This window comes from Rousettus aegyptiacus, unplaced genomic scaffold, assembly GCF_014176215.1.
Source record: "Rousettus aegyptiacus isolate mRouAeg1 unplaced genomic scaffold, mRouAeg1.p scaffold_m13_p_2, whole genome shotgun sequence".
NCBI lineage: Eukaryota > Metazoa > Chordata > Mammalia > Chiroptera > Pteropodidae > Rousettus > Rousettus aegyptiacus.
In genome coordinates this window covers 55,140,613-55,166,891 of record NW_023416295.1, presented here as the reverse complement: position 1 = coordinate 55,166,891, position 26,279 = coordinate 55,140,613, and the positions used below count along the sequence as shown (strand labels likewise).

The window sequence follows — 26,279 nt, the reverse complement described above, 5'->3', positions numbered from 1 at the left end:
AACTGTTTGCAAGACCATACTTAGAGATTTTTAAAGAATTGATTTCTATTTTAAGGTGAATAATATTATTTAGAGTATGAATATTTGCACTCAGTGGTTCATTACTGGCACACCACAGGAAAGCTGTCCTAATCTTCCTGCCTTCCTTCTTCAGATATGGTCCTTGACCAACAAGTGAGCTCAGGTCAGCTCAATGAAGATGTACGCCACAGGGTCCACGAGGCATTGATGAAACAGCATCACCACCAGAATCAGAAAAAACTCACCAATAGAATTCCCATTGTTCGTTCCTTTGCTGATATTGGCAAAAAACAATCAGAACCAAATTCCATGGATAAAAATGGTAAATGTTTCTTTGTCGTACTCTTTATGTTTATTATAGGTATCTGAAATATCAAAGTACTTCTAAGTTCTTTAAAATATATTTTATTTGAAAATTATCTATTGAAATTCAGATTGCTATAGTAAAATTGTTTAATTTCATATATACATAGTCATTATTAAACATTAAATCATAGAAAGTCTAACAGGAATTTGTTCCTTTAAGTCTCATGAAAGCATGCAAGTAAAACTTATCTAATAAGAAATTATAAACTCAAATGTAACAAACATAAAATGAACATAGGTTGCATCCCAAACAAGATCCTAGTCTTTGTCTTCAGAGCTTGAGAATGTAATGCAATGCTTTAACTTATGGCCTTTTAGTTAAAATGAATATGGTCACCATTTAGTGTTTGCCTGATTTCTAGTTCTTATGCTCATTGCTGTTTGCAGTGTTGCATCTTCAATGTCCATAAAGCTATCACACTTATCATCTTCACACACCACAGAGATGACACTAATCATTGTTTCTAGCAGTCATCACTTCTTATGGTTTGTGCTTAAGACTACTTTGTCCTTCCTGTGTACTTCGTTGCTCCTTGCATCCATTTGACCTTTTATCATTTACACTAAAGAAGTTACTTAAGAATCTCTTGTTATTATCCATCTTTTTTATTAGTCGTGTGAAGGAAGATGAAGTAATCGTGAGGCTAATATAAATTTGTTAAATTTCCATCAGCTTTAAAAGTTCCCAGTGTTAAAAAGTAAATATTAATGAAAAGTAATTTCAAATGCTTTATTAGAAAGACTCTGATTTCCACAAGTGGACTAAAGTATGTGTATTGTCAACATGAATTATTTGATGCAATTTTACTCCTATTTTCAAAAGCTTCAAAGATATCTTAAATACAAATGTATGAAAATGAATTTTCTTCAGACTTTGCTTTATATGGGCATTTTAACCAGTTTTCATACAACTGAATCAAATGTACACAAACAAGTAGAATAAATGCTTTAATAAATCAATGAAGATGGTTGAATATATTGTCTCAGAGCATCGACCAGTTTTTAATGGCAAGATGATTTTTAAAATACTCATTTGATTTTTAAAGACCTTTCAACAACTGAATGTATTTACATTACTGTCACCTAGAAGAATATTTAGTTATGCATCTATTAAATTCAATAAAAGTGTTATGAACACTTTATGGTCTATACCAATTTGTATTTGTAGATTCCGCTCAACATCTTTAGAATTTTTGACTTCATTTAGATCACCTCTTATATTTAAAATGTGTTTATATTCTAAATAATAATTTGCTTTAAAATTTTATACATAAAATGACAAAATGAAACTATTATATTCTTAAACTTTATAAATATAGTACTTTACTATGCTTGTAAAACTAGTATTAGCATTATGATATTAAGAAAATAGACTCAAATATTTGCTAATGTTAACTATGGGCTGATGTCTACATGATTCCAAAGAAATCATGAAAACTAAGCAGTTGCCTAAAGGAGACAAAAGACGATCTCACAAAACTTTGTGTCTTATTAAAATAGTCACATGAATTAACTCTCTGTGAATGAAAGCACATGATAAAAAAACAAAACAAAACAAATACTGCTGCCTTCTTTTCATTACTTTTACTGGAAATCAGACAACAAAATAGATGTCTATAAGAAAGTATGTGTTTATTAAAAAATGAAAAGATCTCGGGCTATGAACTAGCCATAATTTATATCTCAAATTTCATTGGAGATATGTTTGCTATAAAATAAATTTCTTGCATTTTGTTCTTAGAAGGAAGAGGGTACTAGATAAACCATTTATTATAATATCATGTATATCTGGACACTGTATGTTACTGCTTTATACTTCTGTTAAACATAAAAAGAGATTATAGAATTAAAGCCTTGAATCACAAGTCCACATATAGATACATAGAGACACAAAGATTTGTGAGATCATCTTTTGTCTCCTTTAGGCAACTGCTTAGTTTTTCTGAAAACTGGAATATGAGTAGTTCTGAAGTGATTCTGTCACCATCTGTACAATCAACCTTTATGTGAACATATACAAACCCTTTTGAGTAGGGTAATAAAAACTTGGAAATATTTCTGATAAGATTCATATATCCAATTAAGTATTGTTGTAGACTATGCTGTCAGAAGTAGTTTTCTAAGCCTAGGCATATAACACCTCCTTGTGACTCTGTTTTGCTTCCTCACACACTTCGCATAATTATGTGTGTCGAGAATTCTGAAAATATGTATAGACCTCACCAATTTAGAAATAAATCTCCTATCCAGAAGTGAAAAAAAATGAAAGACCCTTATTACTAAGGTTCTTAATCTATTTATGAACTCTAAAAACTGACAAACTCTAGATAAATAAACAAATTGAAATTCATAGCCATAAACATAGATTTGACATTTTGTTTTAAAACATGCAGTGGAGATTTAGATTTTTTGTGCAGTAGTACAGAAAGATGCAATAGGATTTCAAGACGTACAAAAGAGAATAATAATATTCTTACTATTTCTAAAGAAATTTCTTCAACAGAGTATTTCCTGTAAAAAGATTGACTTTTAAGATTATAGAATAGAGATTAGAGTGAGGATTTTCTAGAAACTTGAAACAGAAAACATTTTCCTTCTCGAGCATTGGATAAAAATAAGCCTTCTTTTGTTAATATATTTTTACTTTAGAGGCAAAACAATTGAAATTCCCTCAAAAACAAACTGATGATTATGTAAAGCAGTGTAAAAGAATTATATAGAATAAAATTTCTAATTCCTTAATTGACTTGTTCCTTTAGCATGCTACCTTGGTAGTAGTCTCAAGGTTCAGGTACTTCTATCTGAATTTCAAATGTGGATCTTTGCTGTTTTACAAATTAGATTTATAAGACAGTGATTTCCTTGCTTCTTTCCTCCATAAGTCCAAACTACTTTGTTTATAACTTTTTTAGTGTTCGTGATAATTTGTCAATCTCACCTCCAAATACTACACTAGTTTTTGTATAATTTTTTTCTTGGTGTTTCATGCATTCTCTTAAGGGCTAAGAGGAGGATGCTATGGATTCACCATGCATTTTTAATGCCACCATGCTGTGTTTAACTTTCACTTTTCATTAAGCATCAAAACTGTGAGAATTAAATGTCTGATTCTGATGTTTCAATAAAAAGTGACAGTTACATTTGGCAAAACAACAGCAAAAAAATAATAGAAAAATAATATCTTCTTTAACATTAGAATCGTGAAAAGGATATGAATGGAAAGTACTCAAAGTAAATATATCAAATACCTTGAAACTAGAAGGACTTTCTAAAAATAAAAATAAAAATTCCATGTTAAGTGATCTAGAAAGAAAACTGTATCAGTATTTGTCTTTATCATTTAGGTCATATATTCAATTATATTTGGAGATATTTGGATTACAGATCTGTTTTAAAATATTAATACCCTTGTGATAAACTTTATATTTAAAAAATAATTTAGGAGCCTTAGTTTTCTTAGGTATAGGATGTCTTTATTCCATTGTGCCCTTTGCTAATAATTCTAACTCTTAATTCCTTTTTCTCCTTATCCTAAATACTTTCCAATTGTACCTTTATTTAAGATCACAAAAGGAGTTATAGAGAAGGTCTTTGACTTAATTTTAAAACCACAGGTCTTTTAAAACTGTAAGTTACTGGAGAATGTTTAGATTTCCAAGGATGGGATATATGTTGACTTTTTAGACGAACATATATTCCAGCCCTTAAAATAATGTGTGCATATGTATTGTGAATGATTTTTATTTATGGCTTTTGGAAATCAGTTTTATTGCTTTATAATCACTTCTTTTATAAATAAATATTGGACTTTTATTTTCAGATGCACAATGCATTTTGTGTGTTTAAATATTTATGTGCTTTCTTACTTTTTAAGTACTGTGGTCTCATAAGTAAGATACTAAGAGTTTCAAAATTATCCCTCATAATGTTCTATCTTTGAAGAAAAAAATCTGCAATAATTATTAGAATTACTTGAGAGAAAACATATTAAAAGTTTTATGTAGATGACAGAATTAAACATTGTATAACAAAGGTATTTTCCATTGTTCTAAAGAAATCAACATGACCTATTGACACAACTGATGGATCTGTCCAGAGTCTGTATTGTTGTTACTGAGTTTTGGACTGTCAAGACTAGGTTTTAACAGCAAAAATATTTCTAGTATGATGTGTTTAAATTTGTTATTTCTTAATTGCATTAATTGTTTTCTGGCATACTAATTTTTCTCCAAGTTTAATTATGTGCATATTTTTTATGTTTTTGAAGTATAGCTCACTTAATCAACATTTTCTAAATATTTAGCCTTCCTCTCTTCATGTTTTCTATTCCCATGAATAAATGTATTGTTACACATGTATGTAACTTTGTCATTCATCTTTATATTTCTTTATTTTGCTCTGTCTTGTGTCTGTCTCTAACAGGCTCATCTCATCTTTGTACCTCCCTCATCTCCTACCCTTTGGGTACTCTAAATGCGTTGAAGGTTTCTGAGGTAGTGTAAACCAGCTTGGTCTCTAGGTTAATAGTAATGTACCTCCATGTCTTCATCCCAGTTTCCTTCTATTACACATGATTTTCAGTGGATTAAGCTGTAGCAAATAATGATGTACTTAAGTGGTTTATTATTCTCCTATTGATTTGAACTTGGCCAAATAGAAATTTAAAGGCTGCTGTTTGGCAATATTTACATATGTAATTTATTTAAAGAAGACAAATATAGGTAAGGACTTAACTGAGTTAATATGATACTTAACAGATTTTTTGAGAACATGTTTAACAGTTGTGTTTCCATAACGGGATACTTTAATGATACTGATGGTACTTAATCAATAGTACTAATCTCATGTTTCTTCACCACAACTTTATGATGAGGCAAATATTTATGCCAGTCTCACAATGGACATCATAAAAAATTTATGGAGTACCAAGCAGAAAGGCAGAGTTTCCATTTTCTAGTCAGTGTTCACTTGAATTACTCTCAGTTTTCTCCTGCGCTTGACCCATATCTTTCATGATTTGCCTCAGGAAAATACATGATCTATAATAACTTTTTATCTGACTGATATATGATCTCCACATGGAGGTCCAGAGGAACATAATTCATGATTCAAAGGAAAATTAATTCAAGCAGTTGCTAATATAAATGCTATATAATATATACTTTAATTGATAAAATATATAACATATATTAGAATTTTGGATTTAAAATAGGGAACTCTGAATTTAAGTGTTGGAAAAATAAACTTATGTGATAAATGTATAAAGATAATGTTAATTTTATCAAATGTTTACATTTAATAGTCACAGATACTTCCTAGTTCATACTAATAATGGTGTTCACTTTTCATCAGTTTTTAAATAATTTACCCTCAATGTAATAAGATTACTGTTAATAAATTTCTTAAAAATATCTTTTTGGACAGTCATCTTCATGCTTCATACCAGATATGATTAAAAATTGCAATGACATTTACTTATGGAATATCTTAATATGAACAGTGATCACTGGGCAAAGTGATTGTCATATGAAGAAGTAGACAAAAACATTTATGTTCACAAACATTGTAGCATAGTTATTAGGCAAATTATCATAAAAAATTGTGTCCATAAAAACTTCCACATGTATATGTGAGTGCTAAGTCTTAACATTATGCTATTTTATCCTGGAGAGGGAAATATCCTAGCAAATTCTTTGTTATTCTTTAAAGAAATATATTCACTTCTGGTTCAAGGTAAAATCCTGTACCTGAAAATTGTCATTCTATTAACTAGTATTGTTTGGACATCAGTGAAAAAATAAGGGATGCTCTTCCAAAATCTAAATGTACTGATTCTTCTTATATAATAGTATTTGAATTAATGAGTTATTTTGAAATCCAAGCCCATCATTTTCTTCTGAAAGAGTGATAATTGGAATAAACTAAAGAATTAGTGTTTAGACAGATAAAGATTATAATTGATAATAGAATTATAAAAATTATTTTAATTCATGAGATTTCCATTACTTCAATAGATTATAATTCATGTGTGAATTTTAGTTTGATAGATTGATTAGGTAATTGACAGATAGATAGATATAGATAGATGTAAATGTAGCAAATAAATTTTAAGCTTTATTTAAAGGCTTCAATTTTTAAATAATCCAAACCAAACTTGTTAAATTTTTAAATAATAATGCCTATACATTTTTCTCTTTCTTGCATTGGCATATGTTCTATGTACTATGTACATATCTAGAATCTAGAACTAGCAAGGAATTTACTGTCATCTAGTATGTGTCTCCTGCTAGTTAAATACTCTCCACCAGGTCATTATTTCTATCACTTAAAATATTCGTAGAAAATAGTTTTTAAATCTCTTCCTAATTATTAACTTTATGAGGTAATATAAAAATTTTATCATTATGAATAAAAATATCAGGGATGATAAATCGCCATATCTACTAATATTTAAAAGAAAAAAACAGGTGCCAATGTTTTAAACACATTACATGAGCTGAAAGTAATTTATAAAATGCTTTGCTTTTAAAGTATATATTTGAAAACATAGGCTATTCAATTTCTTCAATTTTAAATTATACCATATTTTCTATCTAATTAAATTCCTTCAAACTTGATTTTGCATTGGGTTGACTCTCTTTGTGTGTGTGTTTGCTGATTAAATTAAATGATTGTCCTTCCATATAGTTGCATACCACATGAAATAAATTATTATAAGAAGCAGATATATGTTTAATAAAGTTTTTCATGCCTTGAATTTCACCACTCGATTTTACAAAACATTCAGTAAATTTAGATTTAAATATATCTAATGTTTTAACTCATGAAAATATGGAGCAATGATGTGAAACTGGTGATTGAAGACATCTGTTAGTAGCACAAATGCATTATGTAAAAGGTTTTTTTAACTTACAGTTATTATTTTGAGAATGGTAAATTAAATGGCTGCTAATGAACAGTTCACAGACATAGCTGCACATTGCAGTTAGAAATGGGAGAATGAACATAATTGATGCAGCTTAAGTCTTCAATTTCTCTAAAATTTATATATATTTTTTGAAATATGCTATAATCAGAATTTGTGTACATGGTTTGAGGTGAATTTGCTTTAAAACGTCTTTTTTAGCAATCTTCATCAAATGTATTATTTTACTTTGTTTAGTGAAAGCAAAGAAATATTTCAGTTTTAGCGGAATCTTAAGCTCATTACTCTCTGGCGATGTAACAATTTTAAACCTTAAAAAGTTGTGTCTATTAACAAATGACCCCTGCCTGAGAAGATTAATAATTTAGAAAGTGAAATTTTGTAATATAGTTGTAAAATATTTAGTAGTATTTTAAAGCACATTAGTAAATTATTAGTGTTTTAAATAATACTTGATAATTTCTAGGTAACAAAATAAAAGAGAGATTTCAGGAGAGAATTAAAGAAAAGGTCTTATTTGAAAATGCACTAGTTGTTTAGAGGAGTTCAGATAAGTATAGGCTACAGTCACAAGAGAAGACGAGACTAAAGGTGAACTTTCATTAAAATTAGGATTTAGGTAGGTAGAGAGAACTAGGCAGAGAGGGACAAGAGAGTGTATTTCTGATGTATAAGATTGATGAGAATAAGAGGAGCAGTATTTTGAAGTCACTGAGCTATCAAAAATATGATCAAGGCTTCAAAGCTGGGTTGTCATCACTCATTTCACAGCAAAAGTCATAAAGTAAAGCTTACAGATAAATTGCAATCGAAAAAATGTTTCCTAATTTGTGAAAAATGGAATTTGCTAGCCATTGTAACATTCCCAGCTCTAATGTCTACTTAACTAATATCACAATCTTCCCTGTAATTAGAAAAGATGACAAAATAATTAAGTTGGTGGTTAGTGCTAATAGAAAACTAATACCATTCAAGTTTAGTGATCTTGACTCTGTAGACCAAAATCAGTATGCCTGTGTAATCTAATCGTGACAAGCATAAAGTCATATTCACAGTGTTCATCCTATGTGAAATATAGGTATTTCTAACTGAAACTCTCATATAGAAATCTCTAAAAGTTATTGTCAAAGAATTTTTTCTCATTAGTTTGTTTTTTCAGATACAATAGAAGCTATAAATATGCCATGTACTTTTCAGATAAACATTAACACTTTAAAAAAACTATACTTTAAATTCTTCAGCCTGAGCTTAAATCATAATAGATGCCTTTATTGTATTTTTTAATATATATATATATGATCAGTTTTGGGTAAAATGTAAAAATCAATGATGTTTCAAAACCATGATTAGATTTAAATATTTTTTTAGGTAACTTTTCTTCATTGAGAATAACTACCTAGTTATAGAGGTTTGATCTGAGAATTGGTTTCACTGTCTTGATTGAATTCTCCCATTTCTATCTGTAACTGATAAATAAGAATATATGTATTGATATATATCTATTTATATTGACCCTTCATGCTTACCTCATAAACCCATTAAGAAACCTATGTTAGTCTAGTTTAATTCATATTTCACTCAATATATCTAGAATTATGTAAGTAATTGTTTGTATTCTATAATAACAATCTCTTTTAGCAGGTCAGGTTGTTTCTCCACAGTCTACTCCAGCCTGTGTTGAAAATAAAAATGATGTGAGCAGAGAAAACAGCACTGTTGACTTTAGTAAGGTAAGCTTTTCTGCCTTCCATTTAAGTAACTGCAGAATTATTACTAGAAATTACTACCCCTGTTGAGGTGTTGACACATTTTTTTGCATGCACATTTTTGTTACTTAGCCAAAGATTGATATTGTTATAGATCATGTTAGCATTTACATGTAACATTTTACTTATTCCTGAAACCAAATGTATAAGTTTGTCTAAGTCTTCAGGTTTCAGCCACTTGGTATGATGTATCCCTTCCAGTAAAAAGAAAAACTGGACTTCACAGAAAACTTAATGGAAGTTTATTGTTTAAAATTTTGCTAGTTTTTTTAAAAATCATTTTTCCTCTCTTTGTGGAAAAGCAAATCATATAATACAAAGCTTCATTCTCATAAATCAGAAAAAGGCTTTAGTGCAAGAAAACACTAGAACATAGTAGAACTGAACAGTTTCAAATAAAAACATAATAAAGAATTACAGTTGAGGGATACATCTAATTGGACACAATTCAAATGAAATCATTTTCTTGAATTATTCTAAGAAAATAATGAGTCTGAAAATAATGTGATTTTGGTTAGCAAATTTCAGACATTGTATATGTTCTGTTGTAGGCTATGGCAAACTAACACTTAAACAGGAGAGAGCAGTTTAAATATTGATCAAAACCAAAAATTCTCTTTACCTGAGTGGCTGAAACAGTAGTAACTCGTGTGTGTGTGTGTGTGTGTGTGTGTGTGTGTGTGTTTTCTGATAAAGCCCTTAGCACTGGCAATGATTATAACAGAGGGAGGTGGTGGGAATGGGAGGTAGCAGTAGAGGAAGTTACCTGTTTCAAGCTTCTGAAAAGGTTACTAGCGATCAGCTCCTTGTTGCTGTTTCAGAATCCCTCTGCCTAAGTGGTATATAGGTCTAGTCATGTGCATGCTCTCCCTCTGGTGCCTGGTGGAGTCTCCGTGGGAGCACCGTGTACCAGCTTAAGTCTGTTAATTATGCGTGCAGGGACTGGGAGGCCAACAAAAGGGGCATACTAGTCCATGTGGGATGAAACAAAGGCATGAAAAAGGACCTCTGCACCCGCAAGAGAGAGAGGTGAGGGTATACTCGGGCTGTGTTTCTACCATGGTTCAAAGCTGATTTCACTGTATGGAGGCATATGATTCAAACATTAAGACAATTCAAATGTATTCCATTTGCCATTTGAAAAAATATCTTTTTAAAGCATTACATCTTCATTCATCTGCAAGTTGGAATAAAATTGTCGTAAACTGCCATACATTTAATTTCTGATGCTATTCATTTGAAACAATATCTTAAATGCAATGACATAAGTTGCTTTCTTATTTATGCAGGCATTAACAGTACAACAAGGCCAAATTTAACATTCTAGAAAACAATGATAATAAATCACATCCTTTCAAATAAAATCTTTTAATTTTTTTTAAGCCTATAACCCCTTGACACTGAATTTTGCATTTCCATATCATTTTGCCTTAGTTGTCTGACCTAATTTTGGCAGCTTCGAAAATGCTTCATCACATTTGAAAGAAAATGAATTTGCCAGTTGGAGACAATAGTCTTATCTTCAAGTCCCCCAAAACAATTAGAACTATAAAAGAGTGAAAAATAGATTTTCTTTTCTTTAATCCTTTTCTTCCTATTGCATTTCCAATCACTTGTCCATTTTATCTTTTAATAAGCTAGTTAAATTTCTAGAACCTTCTACTCGGTGCGAACCATTTATATTCCTTAGTCTCTTGTCCATATCATGGCACATTGGAAAGAACATGGCTTTTGAGAAAGAGCATGAAATCTTGAATCATAACTCTAGCATTTATAAGCTATCTCATCTGGGAGAAGTTCTCAGAACTTCAGCTTTCGTATTTGTCAAATAAGAATAATAATACCTATTTATAATTTTGTTGTGAAAATAAAATGAGATAATATATAGAGAGAGCCTTGTAGTGTTCTGGGAATGTGGTAGGCATTTAATAAAAGGTGGCTATTATCATTATCATTATCATTATTATTATTGGAAACAGTAGTGTCAGAAATAGACACTAGACTAGAATTTAATATGTTTTGTTTTCCACTGGATCTAGTGCCTTGAACAGTATTTAGGATGTATTTGTTGAATTAATCCTGTGAGATTCAAAATAATTTAAGCCTTTAGTTGTGGAATGTTTTTGAACAACCTTCTTACTTTATAACCTGAGAGGGGTTTGGAAAGAACAAACACAATCCATCATTATGGAAACAAATTTTAGTGTCAAATTTTGTAGGTACATGAGATAAGGTGTTTTAGCCTAATGATTTCAGTTTGCTAGTAAATTAATCACAGCTCAGCTAATCTCCAGGTTACTTTGTCCATTTAAATATTTTAAGTTTTAATAAGTAGATTCCAACCCCCAGTAGAATTTTGAGATGTTAAGAGTAAACAAAATCTTCATTTTTGTTCTTTTCAACAGCACCTATACTAAAATTGAAATGATACAGAGAAGATTAGCATGGCCTCTGAGCAAGGATGACATGCAAATTAACTTTGCCAAATTAATCAGTCGCCCTTTTGGGTGAACACTGGTATTGCACAATTCAAGGGAGTGCCGTTCCCATTGTTGTTTATAAAATGTATGTTTCAGGGGCTGCCATTCATAAAAAGTAAAAATAGTGTCTTGGCTTTTTTTTTTTTTTTTTTTTTGCCATATCTTGCTTTCAAGTTAAGCCATACTTATTTAAATCCCAAGTCATTATGGAGTAAAAAGAAAGAAATCCATTTATTTCATATGAATTGATTGTATATCCTATCTACACTTGGTCAACACATTTAATCCCTTCCAATGGATAGACTCATCAAATTTATCATTTAAGGAATGTTTTTGAATATAATCTGAGGTGTCAGGTTTTTGCTTCCTTTAATGCTTTGAAAAAGCAGATATGTCAGAACATCTTTGTCACTGGTTTTTAAACTGACATGTAGAGGATGGCTATTTTAGTATTTCCCAAATGCTGATGATGTTTCTTTTATTTCAAATGACCCAAAGAAACCTTCACTTTATCTTCTATGAAGGAAAAACTTTCTTCTGCATCTATCTTTAGTATGTGAAACATAGTACAAAGAGTCGTATTAAATCCTGGGGCTCTAGGAAACCTTAGAAATCTCATTTAAAAGGTGAGAAAGCTGAATCTCAGAGAGATTAAGAGAGCTGCTCAAGATCACTGGCTGGTTAGTGTCACAACACTATTTCTCCCCAGAGGATCCCTATTAATTTTCTTGTGCTTTCTGTAATGGGATTAAGACTTATACTATGCTCCTCAAGTCCCATCTGTATTTCCTTCACATCTCAGTGTGTAGCTTGTCCAGACACTTCCAGTTCCACCATGATCTTCTGTCTAACATTGTTCCCTAGAGCTATAACTGCTTCTCACCCACAGCTTAAGCACCAAATGCCCAGAATAAAGCATCTTTTCCTTCTTAGTATAAAGGTCTGGAGAGGCCAGAAACATGAGTGTAAATCCAGATCCCTAAGAGTATAGCTTTGTTTTCCTATTCAGAGGAACACAAAATTCCAGGGTTCTTTATTTTCATTCTGAGTGTGAGAGCCTACGTGAGGGTTGTCTTAGGGATATAATTCAACCTAATTCCTCAGAGCTCTTTTAGGTATTTATAATTTCATAAAAGGTTAAATTATGGTCCTTAAATGTGATCTTTTGTTATATTAAAAAGTAGTTAAATTGCCAAATAAGATTTTTAATGAATTGTATATTAACAGAAATACAAAAATATAGGGCTACCCCAGGAATAATATAATATATAGTTTCAAGTGTAACAATATAATTAGTAATATATTATGTAATCTATTACCCCCAACTATATAACTACTTCAAAGATAATACAATGTAATGAGTATAATATAATGGCTACTTCATACTATATTATTTAACTATATTGTATTTAAAATGAAAAGATAAATTTCTTAATCCTGAAATTTATTTCTCTGTATTTAATGCTTTTTCTAAATAACAAATATCAATTGATGATATATTAGGTATTATGTAATGCACAAATAAAATTATGTGTAAGGACCATGTATTTCCTTTTATAAAATTAAACTATTTTAGCATGCTATGTATTCCTTGATTTAATTAGATTGCATCTTAAGTTATTTGTATAATTACCACCTGCCTCAGGCACAGACTTCAATAGTTAAGACTATGCATGGCATTTGTCAAGCAATAAATGATTTTATAGATGGTTTTCCAGGTGGAATTTAAACTTCTCATTCAAGTTATGATAGGTATTATCAATATAACTTATATTGTTTATTAATTATAGATTTCATTAAAAAGCTATTTTCTTATTTTAAATTTTGTTCCGGTCTGTTAATATCGTATAATTTTTATTTCTATCGGCGGCGGCGGGGTAAAGGGCATGACTCGTTTACTCTTTTAGGCTCTGAAAAACTTAGGAAGATTTATTATATTTTTCTCACTGGGCTAATAATGTATGGGTAATCTTTTATTCCCTTCTTGAGAATTTATGCATTATAGTGAAATTGTAAAGCATTAGTAATTAAAAACATTTTCAATGTGTGCAAAGCTCCTAGCTTGAAAAATAAATGCAAAATTATAATACTCATGAAATTTAACCTACTAACAAGGTAAATAAATACTTCGTATCTATAAATTAAAAGGTTAGATTCTATAAAAGGAAAATATTTATCCTATAATATCCCACTGCATATGCTTTATGAATTTACAAATTTATATTTGAAAGTGTATTTATAGATTAAAAACTTTGGAATTTATATTGCCATTTTATAGGTAGTTTTGATTTCTTAAATCATATTTGTTCTTATTATAGAACATTTGTTCTATTTGATATTTTTAGTAGAGTACTGCAGATTATTTTATTTAATTTTTATGATTAAATGTATACTGCATATAATGAGTTTTGTGTTTTGTGGCACCCTTGTCTTACAGAAAAATTAAGTACTTATAAACCTTCTAAATAGCTGTGGTGAGGTCTTAATTTCAGAAAACAACATATTTAATGTAGTCACTAAAGTCTGGCTATGGACTTTCTAAGGTACTCCTAAAAGTTTTAATTTTTTTCATTTTGAACTTCTTGGAAAAATATTCTCAAACATTAAACTTACAAAAGTACTACCTGGCCTGAAAAAAATCTTAGCCTCACCTATATTTGCTAAAACTCTTTTGTTGCTCTCGGCTATTCCCACTTTGATCTTTGGCCCCCATTTCATAAACGCAGGAACATAAAACAACTTACTAGAGCAGATAAAAATTGTATTCTACCTATAAACAGATTTCCATAAAAAGCAACTCAAATGAATTAGAAACAAGAAGTAAGCTTTGTAAAATTTACTTTAAAGTCACTGCTTGGTGTTCACTGATGCCCTGTGCATAAAAATTGATATTTACTCTCAGTTTACATTTGGTTTTCGGACTTCACCTTTTACACTAGGCATTTACTTTTGTTAATGATCGCTTTTGTTTTGTGTGCATTCATTTCAATCACAGACATCTCATATCAGAAATTCACCTATAGCTCTTCAGCCATCCTAAATTTTAATACTTTTATTCTTGTTTTCTTTACTCTGCCAAATCTAAATTCTTTGATGAGAAATTAAAATGCAGAATATCAGGCCAGGTACAGAATGCGAAGGATACAGAAAAACTAGAATAAAGATGAAGACTAAGATCATTATATTGTAAGGAGAAACATGATTATGTTTATGTTTCTTTTGAAATTAGCATATTTTAGTATATTTATTCGTGCACAAAATTAAGATAATGTACCATAAAAATATTTAAATCTATTGGCAAATGCTAATTCAATTATGATTAAAGTATATTCATTTGAGCACATGCTTTATTTTCCCTGAAGATTTCAAGATTGCTGATACTGAAGAAGCTTCTTTTAAAGATATTGAATAGAGAGAAACTAGAGTATTCAACTTATTGATGACAAATTAGAAGAATACAAACAAAAAAATGTTATTTCTAAAGGGCAAATGACATGTTTAATTATTTTAAAGTTTATTTAAACTGTATTTATCGATGGACTCCCACATGTGAAATATTGTGCTAGGATACAATTTAGCAAAATTTTCCAATTGTAATTTACCTTATTTTACTTTGTGATGCTCGCAGGTTGATCTACATTTTATGAAAAAGATTCCTCCAGGTGCTGAAGCTTCAAACATCTTAGTCGGGGAATTAGAGTTCTTGGATCGAACTGTAGTTGCATTTGTCAGGTTGTCTCCAGCTGTATTGCTTCAAGGACTAGCTGAAGTCCCAATCCCAACCAGGTAAAAAGTCTAAGAGAATCTTTTGTGTTTTTCTTAAACATTTTTTTTTTGTGGAGGGGAAAAAAGAGTAAATATAATTTCCTCTGAGAGTTTTTTCTAGAAGCTAATGTTTAATCCACAAAACTGTTGGTTTTTTTTTTTTTTGTGGAAGAAGGGAGAAGTACTTTAAAAATTATTCTGTTCTTTCCTCCTTCCTCTTAAACGTTATATTTTCTTTTAGGTATCCTCTTCATCTCTGAATACCCTGGTCTATATCATCATGTAAATACTTCCTTATAATTTCAGTAAAAAGTGATAGAGTGTTAGGCTTTCCTCAAAGATTATATTAAATTGTGAGCTGAAGAGAGGATCCTGTATATGAGTGTGATCAAACTCAAAAAGATCAAAATTTCTAAGGTGTGGCTTACTCTTGAATCAGTAGGTCTTCAAAGTTCATGTAAGTGCCATCATTAGGATAGCCCCTCATGCCTAGTGTACAGTATGTTTGAATCCTAGGCACAGCGTGTCTCCCATACATAGAGTCTGAAGAATCATTGATAGAAGCATTATGGTATTGTGGTTGAATCCAAATCAAAAGTACAAACCTAATTTGATTACCTAAACTTGTTTCTCATTTAACTGTGAATAAAGACTAACAACTAAGGCATGATACAAACCGAATTATGTTGTTAAGAATTTATTTCTATTTTATAGATGTAAGACTGTCCATGTGCAAAAATGTAAAGAAAAAAAATTGACTTCAGCACATTCGGTCCCTAGTAATTCATCCAGGGGACCTTGTTTTCTTCCCTTCTCTCTCTCATCAAGTGTGATTCCTATACAAAGATAGCCTTTCACTGTGATCCTATTTCCATAGCAAAACACATCTCTCTGAGGGCCCATCTTCTACATCACGGCGCCCTTTGTTTGATGCTCTGTTTCAGATGCTGTTAGTATGATTCCTCTTCTACACACTAAATGTCTCAGCCAAGTTAAAATGTTGTAAAGTTCAGGTGCTGTGGCATCTGGGTTTGTAGAATATGTTTCCTCCATGAGCCTTAACTCAAAACAGTGGATTACATCACTCTATGCTTTGATTATGCATAAATATATCCCAAATATGGAATAGTTTAGTCAACAGAGGACTCATTTTATAAGAACTCAGCTAACTGGAATGGGATTCAGTGTTGCAGTACCTATGTCTGAATCTGGTTTGAGGCAGGAACCTGGTTACCTTTCAATTTACAGAAACAAGTTCATCCTTTTGGAGTGGTAATGAGACTTCTGTTATATACCAACTTTTATTTTAAAAAGAGAAGGAAGAACTGAGCATGTTAAAGTGACATCTGACTGTATGATTAAGGCAATGTTTTTCTATACACAGCCTGTAACCTATACAGAGGTTCTAAGAATTTGGGATTCAGAGTTAAGATGTCAAACTTACTAATTGTGGAAGTAGATTAAAATTCTCCTTCAGTCTTTCAAGCACTGTATTCTTGTTCCACCATTTAGGAAGGTGTCTGATGAATTCTAAGTAAATGATGGCTATTTATGACCATGATAGTTCCTGTATTTCAAAGGAAAGAAAAGAAAAATTCTCAGGAGTAAAGCCATAATGGGGTTATACACTTCTACTTTGAACACTGTCAAGGTTTAGGTGACCTCATTTCATACTGACATAGCAGAATATGTGTAGAGAACAATGGAGGAAAAATTAGGGACATGGTAGAGCCACAGTATTGAGAGAGATTAAAAAGATTTGACTAGTTAGGAAAAGTGAAAAATGGAAGATTAGTTAAACAAATAGAATAAAGGAAGCCATTCAAGGTTCCTAACTATACTTTTTTAGGAGGACAAAAGGGCACACCACGAATGTAACAACAACACATAGTATAAATGTCAAAAAATAATCTTTTAAGACTTTATAAATAGCTCATGGAATGGAAACCTGAAAAATAACAAGATATACATAGGTTAGGAAATTTCTTAAAAATATTATAGTTGATAAAGCATCTGCCACCTTATTAAATTATTCCTATTCTAAATATAATGGACATTTCTACATAGTAGAAAGTGACTTGGATTCAGTTACAACTGACACAAAAAATTAATATCAGACCCCTTAAGACTGTGTAATATATGCCTCATGTAAAAACATGTACAATCTCTAAAGTATATAATTAAATGAAAGGTAAAATTATAGTACCTTTTTTGTTATGTCTCACAAAGCTACTAGTCTTCATACTTGGGAGTATAAACCATTTAACAAATTAATATGGTAGAATTGTATTGCCAAATGTAGGGCATTTTAAAATTTTCACTATTTCCCTGCACCATTGACCATTTCAGAGATAGGACAATTACCGCTCCTGCAAAGTTAGAGACATTGATTTCTTCAAAAGCTCCAGTTGTGATGATGAGTTTGCCAGACTTTAATCCTAATTTAGATGGAATATCACAGTGCAGCTGGTATTTTTATTCCTCCTGTATTGGAATTAATAGATCATTGACTCTCCATTTTTTTCTGCCTAACTTGTCTTTGATTTCTGATATCTTTTTTCCTATTTAATGTAAATTTTACATACACTTATTTTTTTTGACCATATATTCTTTGTTTATCCAACTGTATTACCTTCCCCCGCTTCTACATAGTTCTACAATTTGCACATTAGTGAGTTTCATTCCTTACAATTCAAAAAGGTTTAATCAAATTTTAATTTTCTTATCTTAATCCTCTAAGAATGATAGAATTCTTAAAATTCTCACTAACAACTGTATAGCCTCTACAGGTAACAAAATGAGGGAGACACTGAGGTCAAAATAACCACAGATTCCTATTGCTTAAGAATCTTAAGCATGAGTCGATCATTATGAAATGTTTCAAAATAATAATAAACTATGAAAACAATGGAAGTATTTTACATCAAAATCTCCATTTTGAATAATTCCTTTGAGATGAATGATTCTGTACTACTAAAATTACTTTTATATTTCTACCATAAAACATTCATGTTTTATTTTCTTCTTAATTACAGATTTTTGTTCATTCTTCTGGGACCCCTGGGAAAGGGTCAACAGTACCATGAGATTGGCAGATCAATTGCAACCCTAATGACAGATGAGGTATTTATTCAAGTTCATTGGGAACATTTTTTCCCACTAAGTACACCTAACTTTCGGGGTTCTTGTATTCATGGCAATTAACTGTGAATCAGATGTCTTTGTTCCAAATCTCCCTTCTTCTATGTTTCCACTAGAAAATTTCCTTTGGAAAAGTTTGTTCAAAAGAGGTAATAAATTCACATGCATGAATATAATGCTTTAAAACCTCATATTCTAAAAAAAACTTTTTTTATTTAGTGACATTTTTATTTATTAATATTCCTCTTGTATGTGCTGCCAAAGTGAGCACCATTATTAATATTATTACAAATCTCATTTGGGGCAAAATAATTTAAAAATATTTTTTAAACAGCTTTATTGAGATATAAGTCACATGACATATAATTCACCCATTTGAAGAGTATAGTTTATTGGCTTTTAGTATGTTCAGAGTTGCATGCAACCACAGAAAGTGGGCAAAATAATTTTAAGGTGTCAAGGTAAAACAGTGGCAGCTTATATGAATAGTATCTATGACACTAAAAGCCATGCAACATCTATCAACTTTCTCTATAATGGCCTCTATGTAATTCTTAATCTGGGAGTCTTTGAACCAATAGAGGAGCTGTACAGAGACTTCAAGTGTCTGTGATCTCTCTGATACAGCACATACATTTTTCCATGTAAAAAATTTGTATGTAGATTTTTTTGGATTGAAAAAAGCTTTCATCAGCTTCTCAAAGAGGTGTAGCTTTCGAAAATGTAAGGTCATAAAAATAAGAACATAAAAAGTAGTATTATATATATAACTATAATAATTTTCTTGTATTCCCCAACACCTTATAGAAATCTATTTTTTATTTTACTTTATTATTTTACGTTATTATTATTAAAGAAGAGCAGATGCAAAAGATCACAGAAAGGGTATAAATTAAAATCTCAATAGTAAATAATAAATGGGTTTATACATTTTTAGAGTCTCATCTGAATAATTTGATATATTTGCTAAAATACATGGCTTCAGATACTTTAAAATCTATAAAAAGAATGAATTAATATCGTATATAACTTTTTCTAGGCTTATGAAATCTGAAAATTTGAACTTGTGTTTAGTATTCGATAGAAATTATTATATCTGTTCAAATTATGTTTTATGGTTTTTTATTAATTAGTTATTGACATTTACACATAGGAAACCAAAAGTTAGAGAAAATTTTTTTTCATCAGTTTCAGAAAAAACAACTTAATGTGTGTAGTGTATTAGTTTCCTATAGCTGCCATAAAAAAGTGCACAAACTGAGTGATTAAAATGAGAGTAATGTATTTTCTCACATTTTATGGAGCTAGGAGTCTAAACTCAAGGTGTGAGCATGGCCACGTTCTCTCCGAAGGCCCTAGGGAGAGCCTTTCCTTGTTTCTCTAGCTTCTGGTAGCTCATGGTGTTCCTTGGCTTGTGGCAACAAAATTCTAATCTTTGCCTCCATCTTCACGTGGCCTTCTCCCTTGTGTCTCTGCATTTCCTCTACTTTTCCTTGTCTTATAAAGTTACCCAACATTGAATTTAAGGCCCTCCCTAATCCAAGATGACTTCATCTTGAGATTCTTACCTTAATTACATTTGTAAAGATCCTTATTTCAAATAAGGTAACATTGTGAGGTTTAGGTGGACATATATTTTTATAGGACACTATTCCATCCACTGCAGTGAGTAACATTTTATTGAAGAAATCTGGGAGAAGACAGGAAAGTGAAAAAACGAGCTTCATGAGGCCCACAAACCTAACTCTTTATGAGATAACGTTCACAGTATCTTTGCTTTTAGTGTTTCTGTATTGGTTAATATTTTGTAATTTTTATAGTATTGCAAAATAAATTACACTGATTTCTATTTCACAGTTTAAGTATTGTCACTTTCATGTGCACATATGTTTCATATTATATTGTGTTTCCACATTTAAGACATTAAGACATTACATTAAGATATCTTTGGGCATGGGACATGTTCTATGGTGAGAGAAACATATTGTGTCCTGGGAGATACATACATACATATTCAAGGTATCTCTCTTCCTAAACCTTCCCTTCCCTAATTAAGAGTCAAGATTTTTCTCAACAGAAAGATGTCAATTCCAAAGTGTTTTTTTTTTTTTTTTAAACCAATCCAGTGCACATAGGGCAACAGAGAAACATCCTTTTCTAAAAAAAAAAAAAAAAAAAAAAAAAAAAATTGTTTTTTATTTTAGCTTTAGAATGAGAGCAGAGAAGGGACATCTGTATATTTCCTTGATTAATGAGTCACCTAATGAAGGCTCTAACTTGAATCATTTAGACTTGAAATTTTAGAGCTTAGCTTTAGGAAAAAGATATTCAGATATCTGAGGGAAGAGCTTTCCAAAGAAAAAGATAAGGGCAAATGCTTTAAGACTGGAGTGTGCCAGGAATATCTTGGACATAGTAAGTCAGATAACATGGCTAGGGAGAAGAGAGAAAGGGAGAGAGTGATAGGCAATGAGGCCAGAGAAATGACATGATTTATCCTGCATTTTTTAAAAAAAAATCACAGAAATGCTAGGTTCAGCACTTGTAGAGGAACAAGAGCAAAAAAGCAAGGAGACCACTTAAGTTGCCATTGCAACAATCAGGGTAAGCAATGGTGGTGAGAGAAAGCAATGCAATTCCAATCAAAATCCCAACAGAATTTATCAAGGAATTTGATAAGCTTATTTTAAAAACTGTATGGAAGAACAAACATCCAAAATACTAAAAGGAAATAGGATAAAAAAATTAAAACATGTTTGCATTTTCTTTTTTTTTTCCCTAAGTCACTGATGCTTTTTCTCAGTCTCCTTTTCTGGATTCTTCCTTCTTCCCACCCACTGCACTGATGAGAACATTGCTACTTAGTTATCCACTCAGACCCCTGCATTATCAGTTTCTTCTCCTTACTATATCATTCTTCTCTCCTTACAAAGATGATCTAAATCTCCTATCTTTTAAAAAGAAGAGAAAGGGAGGGAGGGAAGAAAGAAAGAAAGGCACTTTCTGGTTGTGTGATCTTGGGTAAGTTCACCTCAACTCTCTCTGCCTCAGTTTCCTCATCTTCAAACCAAGAATGACAATACTACATATTTCATGTTGTTATTGTGATAAATGTATATTTATTGACCGCTATATATTGAAGATAAAGTGGTAGAAATTAAAGACATATCACTGGCCTCATGGAACAATCTTGAAGTCATCCTTGACTCCTTGATTTCTTTCATACCCCAACCCAATCTATCAGTAAATCTTCCTATCTTCTTTCACAATATTTCCAGAATCCTACTACATCTCACTTTCTGAACCGTTATTACCTGGCTTTCACTCATCACCTGGTCCATGCCACCATTATTACCCATTATTGTATAGACTCCTAGTCGTTCTCTCTGCCCTTGCACCGTTCATTCTGTTTTCAACATTACAGCTAGAGTAATCAATCTTCTGCTCAAGACCCTCTAATGGTTTCCCATCTTATGCAGGATAAAAGTCAAAAGTTCTTACGATGATCTACAAAGTCCTACAGGATGCCTTTCTATCTCTTCTACCTTACCTCTCAGACTTCATCTCCTGTTCCTCTCCCTCTAGCTTATTCCTCCCTAAGGAATTGGCTTCCTTGCTTCTTCTCAAATATGGCATTCATTCTCTCACCTGAGGATCTTTGCACCAGCTATTCCCTCTGCCAGAAAGCTCTTTCTTCTGGTAGTTGCGTGGCTTGCATCCTTAAATCCTTTAGGTTTTTGCTGAAATGTCTACCTATTGAGGGCTTCCTTAATCACCCCATTTAAAATTGCAGCATCCCCCATTCATACCCTGATTCCTCTTCCCTGCTTCATTTTTCTCCATGTACTTTCTACCATCTAACAAAATACTCATTTGTATTGCTTATTTTCTATTTCTCTCCTCCCACTAAAATGTAAGCTCCACGAAGAAATGAATTTTTGTTGATTTTATTCAGTGCTCTATATCCCTAGTACATAAATAGCTTGATAAATATTTATTGAATGAATGTTCAGACCTCATGTTTTAGCAGGAAAAAGACATTACACTAATACACAATTAATAATTGTAATCAATAAATACAATGGCAGAGAATGGTATAAAAAAAGGACAAAGTGTTAGGGGGGTATTAACAAGATGTCTAATCTTGTTCGAGAGGGGATCAGGGAAACCTATAGAAATCAGAGGTTGAAATCAGAATGCTTAGCTAGAAAAGAAAGGGAGAACAATTTAATTAAATTATTGGGGAAAATGGTGATAGGAAGTGAATAGTAAATAAAATTTTTATTTTAAAATAAAAAATTATGGTATCTATATCTTTGAGAAGCTTTAAAATAATAGGGAATCAACTATTCTGAATGATACATACATTCATCTTTCTAAAGCAGGTATAGGATCTGTAATTTCTAGGAGCAATTTTTTAATTAAATGAGATCAAATCAGGAATGATTTCAAGAGAGTTGCTATTGGCAGAGAAAGAATAGAGTAGGTAAACTCTCATTGGGAGTAAGAACATTTGCAGTTCTTAAATGTCTTGATTAGGTCTCATGGCCTTGTAAGAGATCTTTAGAATAGGATAGATATTCTGAGCCATGAACTCAGTGGTTTATGGCAGGAAAATATATGTTTTCAATATTTAAAAATTCTTTCTCAAAATACAACTAAACCATTAATATATCTTTGATATCTTCTTATTATCCTAAGCAAAGACCATTATTTGTCACACCAATGATTATTTGTGAAATGTTCTTCATTGGATGGTAAAGAAAAGGCCTTTGAAAATAATCATTATCACTTCTTCAGCAGTTTAGATTGAGTAACAAACCAGAAACTAAAACAAATAGAATATTTGAAAGAATAAATTTTCTCTAAATTTTGGGATATTTGATTACTGTAATATAGATTAGCATAAAGAATAATGCAATATTCCCAAATCTCAAGTATTTGTCTGTTCCATTTCATATTATATGAAATACTTTAAAAGTCAAAAGTATATTATCATATTTAGTATAAATTAATTTTTCATATTTTTATTTTTACTTTGCCTACTTACTATATTAAGTTTACCATTCCTGTGTATGTTAGGAGAAATAAGGTATGCTGCAGCAATAACCCATTAAAATCTCAGTGGCTTATTACAACAAGGGTCTATTTCTATTATTCTGTGTGTCCTTTACAAGCTGACAGAGAGGCTCCGATAAGTAGTCACTTAGGGACTCAAGTCCATAGAAGCTCGATCTCCACCTGTATTCTTAGCCAGTGGCAGACAAATAAGCTTTGTGATAAGTCACACACTGGTGCTCATAACTTCCATTTGAAAGTGACATATATACACCTAAATATGTTACCAGTCCAAAGTCTGTGTGCCTGATGGTTCAAAAGGCCCAAACTCAAAACATTAGATTTTGGAATAAGGAAAGGTTTATTGATCAAGAAGTCGCCAGCAGAGAAGATGGGAGACCTAATCTTCAAATCCATTTTAAGAAAGGACAGAGTTAATCTTCTTTTAAGTCAAGGGAAAGGAAAATGGGAGGGGCTGTTTTTGTAAAAACTGAAGTTTCAAGCAGAATTCCTCTAGTGATTAGCAAGTCCAAAGCAGGAACTCTTGGCCTGAAGGCCACCGGGACAACATAGGCTTGAATAACAATTGAGTCAGAGAGATGGAGCATTTCACTCTATTTCAAATAGAACATACATAATCCCTATGGAAAGGAATGCAATCTTACCCTGTGTCTAGAAGAAAACCTGTGGTGCCTAAATAAACTGCCACGGAGTGCGTGTGTGTGTGTGTGTGTGTGTGTGTGTACTTTGAATGGAAATATACACTACACACTGTGTCGATACAATTTATATCCAGAAAATGCTAATTTATAACATTATTATTTAAAAATTGAAACAAAAATAATCTTTAAAATTAGTTTATATATGCCAGGGTATAAATATTGTTAACGCATCTAATTTATTCTATAAATTTCATCTTTATTTTAAAAAAGAGCTGCTTTCAGAAAGTTTGCTTAATCTACACATGTATAAATTTGCCAAGCTTGAATCATTAATTCTAGTTTAATGAGCTTCCTTTCACCCTCCTTTCCCTTTCTCTTACTCTTGCTTCCAGAACTTTCAACATTCATTGTAGCATTCTAAGAAAAATTGATATCTCTGTGCATTCAGAGTAAACTAAATTATAACATTTTACATTAAAAACATCTTTAAGAGCTGCCTATTGAAATTGTTAGAATCACATGTGAGATAACTGGGAGATGAAAACATTGAGCACATTAAGTGTTTCTAATTTTTTAAAATCTATAAATGGCATTTGTTTTCCTTCTATAGGTATTTCATGACGTCGCTTACAAAGCTAAAGATCGTAATGACTTGGTATCAGGAATTGATGAATTTCTGGATCAGGTTACTGTTCTCCCTCCTGGAGAATGGGATCCGAGCATTCGAATAGAGCCTCCAAAAAATGTTCCTTCCCAGGTATGTATATTTGAAAATACTCTTATAAATCCCATCATTTTGTTGTCTTTTAAATACATGTACTAAAATAATAAAACTGATCAAAAAGATTCAAATGATTTAAATCATAACCTCTGTGATATTGTGATTTATAATAAGAAATATGTATTTGGTCTTCACTCTGTATCTGGCACACAGCTCCTAAAACCTTTGAAATTTCCTGTGATGATAGCAACAAAGATGCCTTTTGTTATGTTAATGAGGCAGCTTTTGGAGCTCTTCTAAAGACAGGGGCTGATTGCCAATAAGGGCAAACCTGTGATTAGTCCCATCCTCCTAACCCTGGGGACTGGGAGAGGGCCTGGAAATTGAGTTAAATCGCCAACAGTTTAATCCAGAGGTTCCCAACCCCCAGGCCACGGATTGGTAGTGGGCGAGTGAGTGAGCCAAGTGTCATCTGTATTTGCAGCTGCTCCCCAGCACTAGACTCACCGCCTCAGCTCCACCTTAGATCATCAGGCATTAGGTTCTCCTAGGAACACCGGTCCCTGGTGCCAAAAAGTTTGGGGACTGCTGGTTTAATCAGTCATACCTATGTAATAAAGCCTCCATAAAACCCCAAAAATACAGGGTTTGGAGAGCTTTCAGGTTTGCAAACACACGGAGATTGGGGAGGGACATGCACTGGAGAGGACATGGAAGCTCCTTGCTCTTTTTTTATACCTTGCCCTACACATACATCTCTTCCATCTGGCTTTTCCTAAGTTATATCCTTTTATAATTAACTGGCGATCCAGTAAGTAAAATGTTTCTCTGAGTTCTGTAAACTGCTCTTGCAAATTAGTTGAAACCCCAGGAAAGGGTGTGGAGAATCTCTGACTCCCATCAGTCAGAAGCTTAGGTGACAACCTGAAATTGCAACTGGTGTCTGAAGTGGGGGTGGGGTGGGGCAATCTTGCACAACTGAGCCCATGACCAGTGGCATCTGATGCTATCGCCAGGTAGATAGTGTCAGAATTGAGCTGAATCGTAGGATACCCAGCTGGTACCTGGAGCACTGCTTGTTGGTGTGGGAAGCCCCTGTTTCCCCACTCATTGGAATTGGTACCAGAACCTATTTAACCTATAAGAAGGCAAGGGCATGAAGTTAGAAAATCTTCCTTGATCCTTTTCCTCATACCTCACTGAGAAATCTGGTGTATTGATAATGTGCTACTAAATCAAACAGTTCCATATGCTTGGAAAGACTTTAGACCCAAAGACTTAAAACATATTATAATCAAGGAAAATTAAATTTTCTACAGTCTGATACATTACTTTGAAATTAGCAAGTATTAGGAGAATTCAAAGGTATGGCTT

At 31.9% G+C, this 26,279-nt stretch overlaps 1 protein-coding gene and 1 pseudogene across 8 annotated transcripts in view; both read left to right on the top strand.

Annotated features, from left to right (window-relative positions):
* Positions 1-26,279, top strand: part of SLC4A10 (solute carrier family 4 member 10) — a 235,689-nt gene that overhangs the window by 136,208 nt on the left and 73,202 nt on the right. For 3 of the 8 annotated variants that reach the window (XM_036236080.1, XM_036236081.1, XM_036236087.1), the window contains 6 exons: positions 155-343; positions 8,951-9,042; positions 10,018-10,107; positions 15,187-15,344; positions 18,359-18,446; positions 24,795-24,941. In XM_036236080.1, the coding sequence (XP_036091973.1) occupies positions 155-343; positions 8,951-9,042; positions 10,018-10,107; positions 15,187-15,344; positions 18,359-18,446; positions 24,795-24,941 (764 nt within the window). The remainder of the gene's footprint in view (positions 1-154; positions 344-8,950; positions 9,043-10,017; positions 10,108-15,186; positions 15,345-18,358; positions 18,447-24,794; positions 24,942-26,279) is intronic. The other 5 variants (XM_036236083.1, XM_036236084.1, XM_036236085.1 and 2 more) reach the window with 3 other exon arrangements.
* On the top strand, positions 11,470-11,570 carry LOC118614453 (annotated as a pseudogene).